The 13,628-nt window shown below is 41.7% G+C and overlaps 1 protein-coding gene across 7 annotated transcripts in view; it reads right to left on the reverse strand.

The window, feature by feature from the left end:
- The window catches only part of LOC147441824 (catalytic/ hydrolase), a 200,580-nt gene that overhangs the window by 105,555 nt on the left and 81,397 nt on the right, over nucleotides 1-13,628 (reverse strand). For all 7 annotated transcript variants that reach the window (XR_015190155.1, XR_015190154.1, XM_086528216.1 and 4 more), the window contains 2 exons: nucleotides 3,875-3,954; nucleotides 3,421-3,520 (listed from right to left, as the gene is read on the reverse strand). Coding sequence is in view for 5 of the 7 variants with exons in the window: in XM_086528216.1 (XP_086384342.1) it covers nucleotides 3,421-3,520; nucleotides 3,875-3,954 (180 nt within the window). In the remaining 2 variants the exon portion in view is untranslated. The remainder of the gene's footprint in view (nucleotides 1-3,420; nucleotides 3,521-3,874; nucleotides 3,955-13,628) is intronic.

The following is a 13,628-nucleotide window of genomic DNA, read 5'->3' on the forward strand; positions in this document are numbered from 1 at the left end:
CACCAAGACCACTCCCAATCTTTAAAAGATGCGGCTAAAACTCTCAATGGAGACCACGTAACATCACAATAACCACAAGACCCTCGCCCAGACCAAATAGATACATGTCGTTTCACCAACTGTACAAGTAGCAGAAAGCTCTAGTCCAATCGAAAGGGCTTTGTGGTAGGGGCTCATATTCATCCTATGTCTCTAACAGCCTCTCCCCATTGGGGAGAAAGAATCCTGATATAAGGCTTGCTGAACAAACAGCAATTCTCCTACAAAGTTATTTTGTGTCTGGATCTGGCATACATTTGTGCTCATCACCTCTTTTTCTTCCATATGGGAGGTGGTAGCCCTTACTTACATTTGTGTTCATCACCTCTTTTCCTTCCATATGGGATGGTGGCTTGCTCATTGTTGGGGGTTGTCACAAACCTGTTACAACTTTGAGAATCATTTTGCATCCTCTATGCTGTCTGCATCTTTTTGGAGTATGATTAAACGATTCTTTGGGCATGCCCTCCAATCTCCTGAAGAAGACTTTCCATTCTGTAACATTTAATGGCCTAGTAACTTGTGTGTAGCGGAAAATAGCATGAACATAGTGAGCATTTCATTAGAATAGATTCCTAATGAGAATAACAAGAGTGCTTGGGTGGAGAGAGCAACAAAAAGCATAACACCTAGTTAGATAGCATGAACAATACTTCAAAAGAGAGAAATTAAGCAATTGACAATAGTTGAGGACCGGATTTGCATGGAGCCGGTCCCCCCTCCAAAAGGCTTTATATTATGGTTTCTCCCATCAAGAGAGACATTTTACAATACAATTCTTTGCCTTCCTTCAATACTAACTAGTGCAATGAAGATGGAAACTTCAAGCACTAAGCAAAACACTTATCAAACACAACATCAATTCCCTCACGGTCTCAAACCCAAGACCTCACACACCTTCGAAGATGGTGAGAGCTAGCGGGGTATGAGAGTAGATTTAGAGGAAGGAGGAGTAGTCTTATGAGAAAGATGTACATCTCCTCCCATAGTCACTCATATTAGCATAGCTTAGCTTAGCAATTAGCATGGTAGAGGTGATGAGCATGCATTGAAGCTTGGCTCTTGGTTGGGTTTGCATCACAAAGACAAGAGTTGTTGGTGTAGGCCTCCCTTCTCACAAGCTTGGAGTAGGTGATAAGCTTTCCATTAAAGCTTGAGAAGAGAGAGAGAGTCTTCTTACTCTACACATGAGCTTGTGTGAGTGTGTGTGTGTGTGGATAATTCCCTTGAAAAATCAGCCCCCTCTCTCTCTTGGTCGACCCCTCTAGCTAATTGCTCTTGCTAGCACCTCATTGGACCTCCCCAGGCTTAGCCAATAGGATTTTAGGAGCATAAGTGATAGCCTTCTGACATGTGTCCCCCTTTCCCCTTTTGTGAGAGCTTTAAGTAATTAATAAATGCAATTAAACTCTCATTGGACCCCTTTGTCTCCTGGCCAATAGGAATCAGGCAAGCCATTGGGCTGCTGAATGCTCATTGGACCCCTTGGGAGACTGTCCAATAGTCTTCTAGAGAGCTTAATTCCTATTGGTTCTTTTATTAAGTGTTTTTAAATTAATTAAACTAGATTTACTCTAGCCTAATTCTCATTGGTCCACCTCCAAGGCCATCCAATAGGATTTGAGTACACCTTGTAGGCATCTGGCCTAGGGAGCTGACATGCGTCCCTCTTTCCCCTTGTGAGTGTGTGTGTGTGTGTGTGTGTGTGTGTGTGTGTGTGTGTTTCTCTCTCATCCCCTACTTCTTGGGCTCGCCCCCTCCTTTGTAGGGCTTGTGAAAGACTTTTTGGGACACACACAAAGCATCCAATTTCCTAGTCTTTTGACCTTTGAACACACCCTTTGAATTTTGGAACCTTAGCATTTTGGAAGTCTTAATGGGCTGAACCTTAGGGTCTTTTAAGCCCATTGTTGAACCTTTCTCTTTTGCAAATGGCCCCCCCTTTGGATCCCTATTTTCCCTCCTTTGGATCCCTACTGTGGACGGGGTCTACCAGCTTAACCAATATTCTAGCTTTTTCTCCCCTGGCACTTCCCCATATTAAATGATCAGTTTAACATGAGAAAATCATTTAGGAGAATTAAATATTAGTTATTATGACACATTCAATTTCTTTAGCGTCTAGCTTGAGAATTTATCAACGTATAGCTTGAGCATTGCTTAGACTATAATCTGGGAGTTTCCTTCCTACTACCTGTAATCAGTAGAACAATAGTGAATTTTCTCAACATGTTCTCCATTCCCGTATGTGGTTGAGTGGAACCCATGTGACAGTAGCCATAGCAAGAATATACTTTTGCATATCTTGTACTTAAAGGTCGTTCTTGGTAATGAGCATGTTATTACTGTGTAAATCAATAATTAGTGCATCATTATGATAGTTCACAGCCAGTTGATGGTTCTGTTATAGTTTTTGAGATCATTTTTATCTGCCTTCTGTGAACAAAGTTCTGTACTTCACAGAATCCTTTTTAAGGGTTTAACAGCTTAGAGGGTCCAGTCTTGCACTCTGAGCTTTTGAACAAGAGGAGCACTGATTTTGGATCTTAATAAGTCCTCCCAATTTGTGACTCCTATGCGATCTTGCTGTCTCAGAAACTAAAAGAACCATTATCAATAATTTAGCTGAGCATCATCCCCTCCTGACTAGAGAGGCTGCTATCGTGTGCATATGCGCTACTCTCAGCGAGACTTCAAGTTTTATTGCAGAGTTTCAAAGGCCACCTGTAGGCTTATACATTCCAAAAAAGATCATTTTGTCTTTTTGAAGGAAAACACATCATGCTTTTAAATTTCACCGCAGGCTGGCTCCAATGTTTTTTCTTTGAGCGTCAGCTGCCATACTTTCAGGTTTCCTACAAATTATCAATGAACTTGTAAGACTATACAGTTGATTCTATATGAACTTCAAAGAGTGGAGACAAAGTTCAGGTATATTCCTGGAGAGCTTTTTGCTGGCCTTCACCAGGACAAGGGAGCATGACTTACATGATGCCCACACACGTTTTATATACTAGGTGGAACGTATGCACAGAAAATATTGGAAGCGTCATCTAAGAGGTCTGTGTGGAGAATTCCAAAGCATTGCAAGTAGTTTTTGGTGATTCACATGCTGTGCACAAGTGCACAGAATTTTAACCAGAAGTTTGTGCACACCAGAGCATATCATACAAAGGAGTTACATTCTGCATGCACGAACGCTTCAGAGCTTAGTAACATTGTAACAATTGACAAATATAGACTACAACACCTTTACCCATCTTCGACAGAATTCAAAGGGTATGGGTTGGTACTGAAGTAGCTACTTCAAACAGCAGAACATGCTTTGTTAGCCTTTCTATATTTTATACACTTGAAGCTAAAAATCAATTCACCCATCACCTTTGTTACTAGGCGTTCCATTTCACCAACACCCTCGCCCTCGTCTGAAGGATTAGCAAGGCAGCATCCAATAAATTTTTCTGGGTGCATTTGTAGAACACTAAACCAAGTACACACAAAGACATAAGCATGTTAAACACAGAGGGTTTCCACACAATTGCAGCAGGGAGACTTTAAATTCTAGGTTAACTGATGGCCTTTGGAGACCTAAGTTGGTTCGAGGTTTGGAAGATATAGATCTTAAAAGTCATGCGAGTACTTATATAAAGCCTCTAAAGCAAAAGCTGACACTTTTCAATATCAATCAATGGCCAAAACCAACATTACTTACAGTATAAACTTCATAAAGTTGGAAGGATTATAATACCTACAAGTAGTTTAAAATGATAGCCAACTGGCCCTTAGAAAGCCTCTCCTATGTAAGCTGATTTTCATGGGGCCCAAGATTGCTTACCGTGATAAATAAGAGTGGTCAAACTTATGATTTATTGGTTGGACAATTAAAGCTCCATCCACACCACCCTCCTCCATTTCCTGCACATACCACAAATATTCTTAAACCTATGTATACCTTCATAAGTTCAAAATAGTTTGAACTTACGAATTATAAGAGAGGATAAATGCTCACAAAAATACAAAAGCAAGAAATACAAGAAAAAAGAAAAAGGAAAAAGTAAATCACTTTATTTGTTACTAAACAAAACTAGATGAACATAAACCATTATTCACTTAAAAATGCTTCAGAAAAGGCATAAGAAAAATAAGTTAAAGAAGCTTACTTGACTACCTTTTAGAAAAGGAATAAGAAATAATAAGTTAAAGAAGCTTACTTGACTAAAAGTACTCAGCTTTAAACTAACAAGGATAAGACATCAGAAAGTCTTAATTCTAGAAATCAAACTCCATACGACTTCTTCTAAAAGAACAAATTGTTATATCCTAATGTAAGCTATATAATAGAATTGAACGCTACTACGAACCTACCTAGAAGAGGCAAACATAACCAAAGTAATACAAAGTTCAAAACTTGACATTATGCGACCTTAATTATACAAATAAAAAGAATAAAATTATCACCTTTATCATGCTAATTCATTCATGATTTAAACGTACTCTATAAAACCAACAAACTAAGTATTTATCACCCTTCAGAGGTGATGGGCATACTCAGCCATGATAAAGGTTAGCATTTGTCAAGTAAGAGCAAAAGTACCAAAAGGACTAAAGATCTATACAACACATTAGTGTGTTACAAATGAACAATAAGTGGGCTTTTAAGCTCCCCACTTTTATTGAATTTACTACTGAGTCTTTTGTTGTGACTCATTGAAAAAAAACTTACTATGATGCAAAAAGAACGAACATTTTGCATGATTTTTTTCAATGAGTATCATTTCTCAACAAGTAAAGAAATATGATGGCACAATTCAACAAAAACAGACTTACTAGAACAAAGATGAGAAAATCCAAATTGTTAAGGACAAATGAAACCATATATCGCGTAACAAGGAATGTTTGAAGAAATGTGAGGCATACAGATTGATTAATTGCATGTTACTTGCATAAACCGTTTGCCAAAGTAGTGCGCAAGTGCCAACAAAAGTGATTCAATCAGGGTGACTAGTACTATATAAGCCAATAGTACTTCCCTCCTCTTTCATGGCACCAAAAACAGCAAGTATCACCACATTGTAACACCAAAGTTTGCATTTAAGCAGGTTCTCTATATAATTGCATGTTACTTTCATAAACCGTTCGCCAAGGTAGTGCGCAAGTGCCAAGAAAAATAATTCAATCAGGGTGACTAGTACTACATAAGCCAACAGAACTTCTTTCCCTCCAATTTCATGGCACCAAAAACGACAAGTATCACCACATTGTAACAGCAAAGTTTGCATTTAAGAAAGTTCTCGCTCCAAAGGGTCCACACTATTCGATAATTTATAAATTTATTATTGAATCAACCTTCCTTTTTGTCATGAACAAACAACAAAAAGGTGAATAATTTACCACTTTCAATCTTGCAGCAACTTAATTATCAATGCCCGGAGCTCAAAGGACAAAGGCTTCAAAGCTTGTATACATGCAAAGTTCTTGTTTCTCTTCCCTCTTCAAATACTTCTTCGACACCTCTGTATGATCCACCACCTGATCCTCAAGGCACTGATTTGGATCAGCAACAGATCTGAAGGCATAAATTCAGCTCACAAGCAGCAGATCCCTTCATTGGCAGAAATCGCCCTAAGAAGTCTGCTGAGGAGAAGGCTTTGAAGACCTCTAAGCCTAGGAGGTCATTTAGGCTTAATCCCCATTCCTAGCCTTGATTTGAGGCAATATTGTACTTTAGATTCCCCTAGGACTTTTAGCTTTCGGTGATACCGCTTATGGTTGACTCTCTGTTGTATTACTTTGATGTAATTTTACCTTAGGGTTTGTGCCCTTGAGGAGACTTTTTTAAGGAAAGACTTTCTTTTCTCAAAAAAAAAAATTATCAGTGCCCACAAATTCTTGAGACCTCAACTGATGCATGCCGTCTAAACCAAGTGTTACAGGCTTGGACACTCCAAGCGAGAAATCAATAGCAACACATGAACAAAATCTGCAAGTAACTAAACTTGAAGAGAGAGAGAGAGAGAGAGAGAGAGAGAGAGAGTCGACGAGGCACAGCAGAGTTGCGATCCATGATGCACTAGCCCCAAAGACGGGTGCCCCTTCCGTTATTTCTTTATTATTGCTTCACAAAGATAAAACTCCCCGAGGGTCCATTTCTCTCTAGGACTCCGCGTCCAGATGCTCTCCAGAGACTGGTCCTTTGCGTACTTATAAACATTACAAGGGATGCCCCAAAAGCAAAGCACCAAAAGCTCTGGTCCAAAAACAACTAGCACTCAAAAGCATGCGCCAAAAGCAGCCAAAACAGCCAGCGCAAAACGCAGAAATCCGTACAATCTGCCACCTCAGCACGTTAGTGCAATTTAAGAAACGGCATCAAATATACTTGGATACATAAGTTTATCACTTAATACTGAAGCCAATTGATAAAGAGAGAAAGAAGATCCACACAGTACTGGGACCAGAAGATTGGTTGGTCCCCCTGCCGTCTTTATACAAGCACTTGAACCGAACGTATTACCACATTCGTTCTAGATCAGACTCAATGGCACTCGGAAGCCTCAGCTTCCTATTCTCAAGGCAAAAAACCCTATTCCTAGGAACCTTCGTTCCTTTCTCACAATCCTCGAGAACCAAGGTTCTCGCCTCTGGAACTCACCTATCAGACTCGGGGCATGACATCCCTGTAACCCTTTTTCAGACTCTATTTCCAAAGTCCTCTTCCCGTAGAGATCTTAGCATCAACTCTTCTTTCTTGGATGCGAAGTCCATCCTTGGGAATCTCAACTCCCTGGTCCCAACTCGAGAGTCTACCACTCTCAGATCCTAGGGTTGATTTGGCTCTAGTTCCTCAAAGCGCTTTTCTCCTCAAGAGGCTCATGCCTTCCTCTACTCCTACTCCCTCGAGAAAAGGAAGTGCCTCTGCAAACAAGCACCCACAGATCAAAACATGAAAACGTTATCTGTGAAGTCTTGAAAATCGGAACGCAATTCGGTTCTCAAAATAAGCAATTCCTTGGAAGAGATCTCTACGCAGAGAACCCTCTCCTCCAATCCTACACAATGAAGAGGTGTGTCCTCGGGGCTGCTCCTCGTAAATCAGTCCCATCTACAACGTCTATCGACTGAAAACAAAGAAAAACAGCATCTTGCCGCGATCAAAACACTCTCCGTAGGCACTTCTTTGCAATGGATCTCGAATACTTGGTCTTGGTACACTTGGGGCAGCCGTATAGGAGTCATTGGCGGCGTCATCGTGGCGGTTGAAATCTACAGTAGCCTGGGATGATTTTTAGCGCTGGCTTTTCTGGTGCCTGAGAGAGAGAGAGGACGCTTTTATAGCCTCTGGCAGTAGGCAGGAATAGAGGGGGTCCTTCCAGTACAAATAGGGCATTTAGAATTATTTTTCTTGATGTCTCAAGTGAAAAAACCCTCTCACTTACAAATCCAATAATTCATATATACTTATATTTTCTTTAGATAAAGCTAATTTAGCAACATTAGGCCTCGCAGCCGGGGCTCTTCAAGTTGGTAGGGGTTAGGCTTCTAAAACCCTATCCCCTTAGGCCTTGTCAGCCAGATCTTTTGACCACAAATCTGCTAGGTTAGAGTTTTTAGCTATAGTCCCTTGCTGTCTCGGCTAGTCCTTCCAATTGGGCATGCCACATCACCAACTTGTGACATTCTTCCTTCCTAAAAGAATTGTAATCGCTCTCGATTACGCCTGCAAAACAGCCAAAAGACTGAAACTTTCTTCAATAGACATGACTCTATGTACCCATGCACTAGACTCCACAAATCCAGCACTTCTACACACGCATTAGTTACTGATCAAACCACAATTTGGTCGAGGGTCTCAGATACAAATCATGATCATTGTAAAATATTTAGCAATCACATCCCGACCACGCTGATCTTATCACAGATGTCTTGGTTTACTAAATCTCCTTACTATCAGATTCATATCCTTCCTTTTCACATTCCCAGCAAACCATGCCCCTGACCATCCCCACAAGACATAACATTCACAAAGCATGCAGTTTACAAAATCACACACTTAATTCACATTGAACACTATGTTTCAATCATTCAATCTAGCCATATCATCTAGTCCACAACTGTCACAAATCAAGGACATGGCATACTAACCGGACATACGTTGTCCCAACTTATGGGTATCACCCGAGGGGGGCCAAGGGACACAAAGAAATAAAAGGGACGTCTATTGCCCACCTGTACGGACGCCGCAAATTGCTCTGACTGCTGACGTGGCATTATATACGACTCTCTGCAAAACGCCCTGACAGCCGCAGAGGTGGCAGTGTACGGTTTTTTGCGTTGGGTGATGGGAGCTTTTGGGGCCAAGTTTAAATTTGAATCTTTTCATGTAACTGGTTTTCAGAGCCCTCAAGGCCTTTAAATATGAATCCGGGGTAGAAAGGACCCGCGGGCATTGTAACTTTGCTCAAGCATTAATATAGAAATAAATACTAAAAGCGGCGCCATTCTTTGGGGCCAATCTCTCTAGGCACGGAAAAATGTTTTGATACAAGAAGGCCAGCAAAATGTTTTCACGTGTGGAGATGGTAGCACAGATTTATGAGAAAGAGCTATTGGCAGTTATCCATGCTCTTACACACTGGCGACACTATTTACTTGGAGCTGATTTTACAGTCTTTACAGATCATCACACCTTACGCTACTTCTTGTCATATAGGCAGCTTCCGGAAAAGCAGATGACATGGGCTAACATACTGTCACAATTTCATTTCCAAATAGTCCATATACAGGGACAAAGGAACTTAGTGGCAGATGCATTGTCTCAGAAGCCCTTGGTTCTGGCTATTTCCGCGATCCATCATCGAAGCTTCGAGGATATGGTAGATCAATACGCCACACATCTTGACTTTGCAGACATCTTTAGCCGGACACAGAGCAAGGAGACAGTTATAGGCTATTCCATACGGGACGGCTACTTGATGCGTAAAACAATGTTGTGTGTTACACAGCCTTTGAGGGAAAAGGTTTTGATAGAGAGCCATTTTCCACCTTTTTCGGGCCACCACAGCATAGATACCACCTTGAAGGGTGTTGAAAGTTACTTTTACTAGCCGAGGCTCAAAAAGGATGTGGACGAGTTTGTTCGCAGTTGTTTGGTATGCCAAAAGGTCAAGTTTGGCAGGCATAATGCACCTGGACTTCTACACCCTTTACCCATTCCCTCCCGCCCTTGGGAAAGCATTGCTACGGATTTCATTTTTGATCTTCCCAAGACCCAAAGTGGGCACGATGGCATTTGGACAGTCATTGAAAGATTTAGCAAGCAAGCTCACTTTATTCCGGCTAAAGAAGACGATCAAACTTGACCATTTGGCGAGACTGTTTATCTCACAGATTTCTCGATTACATCGCATGCCAAAGTCGATAGTCTCGGACATAGATGCCAGATTCACGAGTTTGTTTTGAGGGAAATCTGGGAGAACATTGGCACGTGGTTGTAGTTCTCATCCTCATTCCACCCACAAAGAAAAGGTCAATCTGAGATAGCCATTTCAGTGGTTTTGGATTTATTGAAGTCTTACATTTCGGATTAGAAGACTTCTATGGGAAAAGTACTTGCCTTTGGTGGAATTTGCCTACAACAACACGGTTCACTCTTCGACGAGAAAGGCGCCATTTGAGGTAATCGAAGGTGCTAAGAAGGTTCCTCCTTTTCTAAGCACCAAAGACAAGATTTTTGAAACAGATCAGTACGAGAGGGATTTGGACACTACTTTTGCCAAGGTTCACAAGGCTTTACAGAAGTCTCAAGCACGGGATACGGAGGCAACAAGTAAACATAGACGTGACTTGCAATTGAAGGAAGGTGATTGGTGCTCTTATGCTTTGAGAAGGCACGCCTACAGAAACACAAGGGGAAGGAACAACGTTTTCCAAAGCTCAGCATGAGGTATTATGGCCCTTTCCAGATTCAAGAAAAGCTCAATGATGTATCCTTCAGACTCAAGTTGCCAAACACTTGGAAGATTCACAATGCTTTGCATGTGAGTCTCTTGAAACCTTTTAAGGGTCAGGTGCCAGTTGACAGGGAGCCTGATGAGCAACCAAAAGTGGAAGAGAGCGAGGAGATACTTGTTCCAGATCAGATACACGCTCACAAAGAAAGGAAAGTGAAAGGTAAAGTGATTCCACGGTTCTTAGTGAAATTCAAGAACTATCCTGCATTGGGATGCGAAGTGGATGGAGGAGAAGCACTTAGCAGATAGTACTCATATATTGGAACTTTACCTTGAGGCTTTCGGTCTAGCAGCATCTATTCCGAGAGATTCCGCAGATCAGCACGGTTAAATCTAGTGCAGAAGGGACTGTATAAGAGGGGAGTTACTCGCTCCTTTATCACAGATTACCTAGATGGAATAAAGTCACTGATTTTCCTTTGGATTTCACGGATACTGATGTGCTGACAATATTCTGTTGTATGCCTTTATGAATAATGAATTTGGAAATGGAAATTCCCGAAAATGAAACTGATTTATGTGTACTCTCTCATGTGAGTTTGTTTAAGTGCAAGATTGGACTGCAACATTTATGTGTAAATGGAAATTCCCGAAAATGAAACTGATTTATGTGTACTCTCTCATGTGAGTTTGTTTAAGTGCAAGATTGGACTGCAACATTTCGGTCTTCAAAGTCTATAGGCATGATCGCAATAAAAATTAGTTAATCCGACATCAGTGAGGTTCGGTGTGGATCTAGATGCAATTGCTAAATACGTTGCCAGTAATCATGGTCTCAGATGTGGATGGATTTTATGTGATTTGATTTGAATATGATCTGAATGTGCACTAACTGTCATCTTCGTGCAAGTGCTAGATTTGTGTCATCTAGTGCGTCGGTACTTAGAGTCAGTGTCTATTGAACTGGTTTATGGCTTCTGTCTATTTTTGCAGGCGTAATCGGGGGCGATTACAATTGTTTTGCAGAGGGGGGTATGTCACAATTTAATGGCGTGGCATACTAACAGGACATAATTTGTCCCAACTTATGGGCACCAGTCGGGGGGCCAAGGGACAAAGAAATAAAAGGGACGCCTACTGCCAAGCTGTACAGACGCCGCAAACTGCGATGACTGCCGACGTGGCATTTCGCACGGATTCTCCGCAAAACGCACTCACAGCCCCACTAACATGGCAATGTACGGATTTCCGCGTTGGGTGCTGGCAGCTTTTGGAGCCAAGTACCTTTAAGTTTGAAGCTTTTCATGTAACTGCTTTTGAGAGCCCTCAGGACCTTTAAATATGAACTTGGGGCTACTCTCTCGCTCAGTTTTGGCTTACGAGCTACAAAGCAAACAGGACCAAAAAAAAACCAGGCTGAAGTAAAAACTCTTTTGAATTTCAATCACTTTCTAGGTGCTTCTCTGTGCAACAACAGAGAAGACCATTATGGTTGTGTTTCCTTTCAAGTAAGATGCCGCCCTTCGTACCTTGGAGCGTTCTAAGAAACGACCTCCCGAAAAGGCGATATCAAACTACTACATGAATTCAACGGTTCCATGGGTGTCCTATAGCCTAAAAACATGTAGAACTTAGGCTGCTTGATCCCCATCCTTGAACCCCTTCATTCGTCTTCTTTCTCTTTTTCTCTGTCGGAGTTGTCAGAAGAGGACGAAATCTCCTCCTCTGACCTGCTAGATTGCTTCCGGTGCTTTCTAGACTTTTTCAAGGATCTGCTTTTCTTACTTTTCTTGCTTTTTCTACGCTTTTTTTGCTTCTTCGCATCCTCTCTGGAACTAGAGGAAGACGAACTGGCGGAACTCTCTAAAGACAACACGCTTCTTGGATCTTCTAGCCGCCTTGAAAGTCGATTTCCGGTCCAAATAACCGGGAAAAGTTATTGATCTGGTATTCTTCCGAGATTGCTTTAGGCTTTTCATCAACTGACTTGTCTTCTTTTCAAGAGTTTCGTCAAACTCTTTCTGCGAGTACAATTTCTGCTTTTCTACATTGTTCTTTGCTTTCTGCTTCATTACCGACTTGAGAGGTTCATTAACGACTTGAGAGTGGACGACCCCTTGCCATATGGAATGAACCTCGTCAAGCAGGTAATCCTTCAGGTGATTCACATATTTCGGGTCCTTGGAGTACTTGATCAATCTTTTCATGCACGTGTCAATCTGTAGTGAACGTTTGTATTCCATCTGTCAAGAAACCCCGCCGGAAATTTATCAAAATCTTTGTTGGTTTCCTCTATTCCCCCACTGGGATTTAGCTTTTCTTCATCTCCCCACAGACCAACAGTCGGAGGGGTGTCATCTCTGTGGAATTCTTTGCGAGAACCCATGTGTGTTGCAAAAGGATAGGATCCTCCGTAGAAGAAGAATTGTCTGAGCTCTAATACCACTATTACACGCTTGGACACTCCAAGCAAGAAATCCATAACAACACACGAACAAAATATGCAAATAACTTAACTTGAAGAGAGAGATAGAGAGAGAGAGTCCTCTCAAGGACTCTACATCTAGATGTCCAAAAGCAAAACCCCAAAAGCTCTAGTCCAAAAGCATATGTACTCAAAAGCAGGCGCCAGAAACAGCCAAAAACAGCCAGTGAAAAACACAGACATCCGTACATCCTACCATGGCCGCATGTTGGTGCAAGTTATGGGAATTCATCTATTGACTTGGCTTTTCAGTTTTTAGGATTTAGGCCCCTCAGCCGGTGCTCTTCAACTTGGTAGGGGTTAGGTTTTAGAAACCCTAACGCCTTAGGCCCTCTCGGCCAGCTCTTCTGATCCACAGATCTTCACGTACTCTCGACTAGTCCTTCCAGTTGGGCATGCCATGTTACCAATATGTGACACCATGCACACTAGACCTAGTCCTTCCACTAGAGGCACTCCATGGCAGCAGCCTTGCTCTTCCCTTCCCCCACCCACTCCAACCCCCACCCTTCCCCAAATTATTTTCCCAAGCCTCTTCTCCAAATTTTCTTATTTGATGACGAGAAAAGTAAATTGAAGATCCATTTGGTCATTTGTAAACTTTCCAAGACATGAAAAGCTAGTTGACCTTCTCTATTGCATAGTAATGATGTGGCATGGCCAAATCCCTAGCAATAGAGACAGAAGAAGTTTAACCAACTTATGGCACCTATCCAAGTGGCCCAAATTAAAGAGGACAAAATTAATAAGTTCTACCAACTTATGGTACTCCAATCGAGGGTCCTAAACCTTGAAAAATGAAAGCCAAGGACCAGAATTGTGTAGACGCAGCTGACATGCCGGATGTACGGACTACCCGAAAACTACACCGTGAATTACGATGCTGACGTGGCACTGTACGGACATCCGCGGTCTACGGGGCAGCCCAGAGGGCGCATGCTTTTGGGACTTGAAGCTTTTGGGGATACTTAGTTTGTAGTAATTGCATAGTGTGAGAGAAAACATGTGAATATACTCACTTTTAAAGAGATTCATGTAAAGGATGATTTGAATAGAGAATTGGAAAGGAAGATAGTACCATGTCCAACTATGCATGAGAAGTTTCAAGATGAAAAAGCCACCTTTAACTTTGATGGGGCTTTTGAAAGGAGTAT

Source organism: Adiantum capillus-veneris, chromosome 14 (genome assembly GCF_014529385.1).
Source record: "Adiantum capillus-veneris isolate H3 chromosome 14, ASM1452938v2, whole genome shotgun sequence".
NCBI classification, from domain to species: Eukaryota; Viridiplantae; Streptophyta; class Polypodiopsida; order Polypodiales; family Pteridaceae; genus Adiantum; species Adiantum capillus-veneris.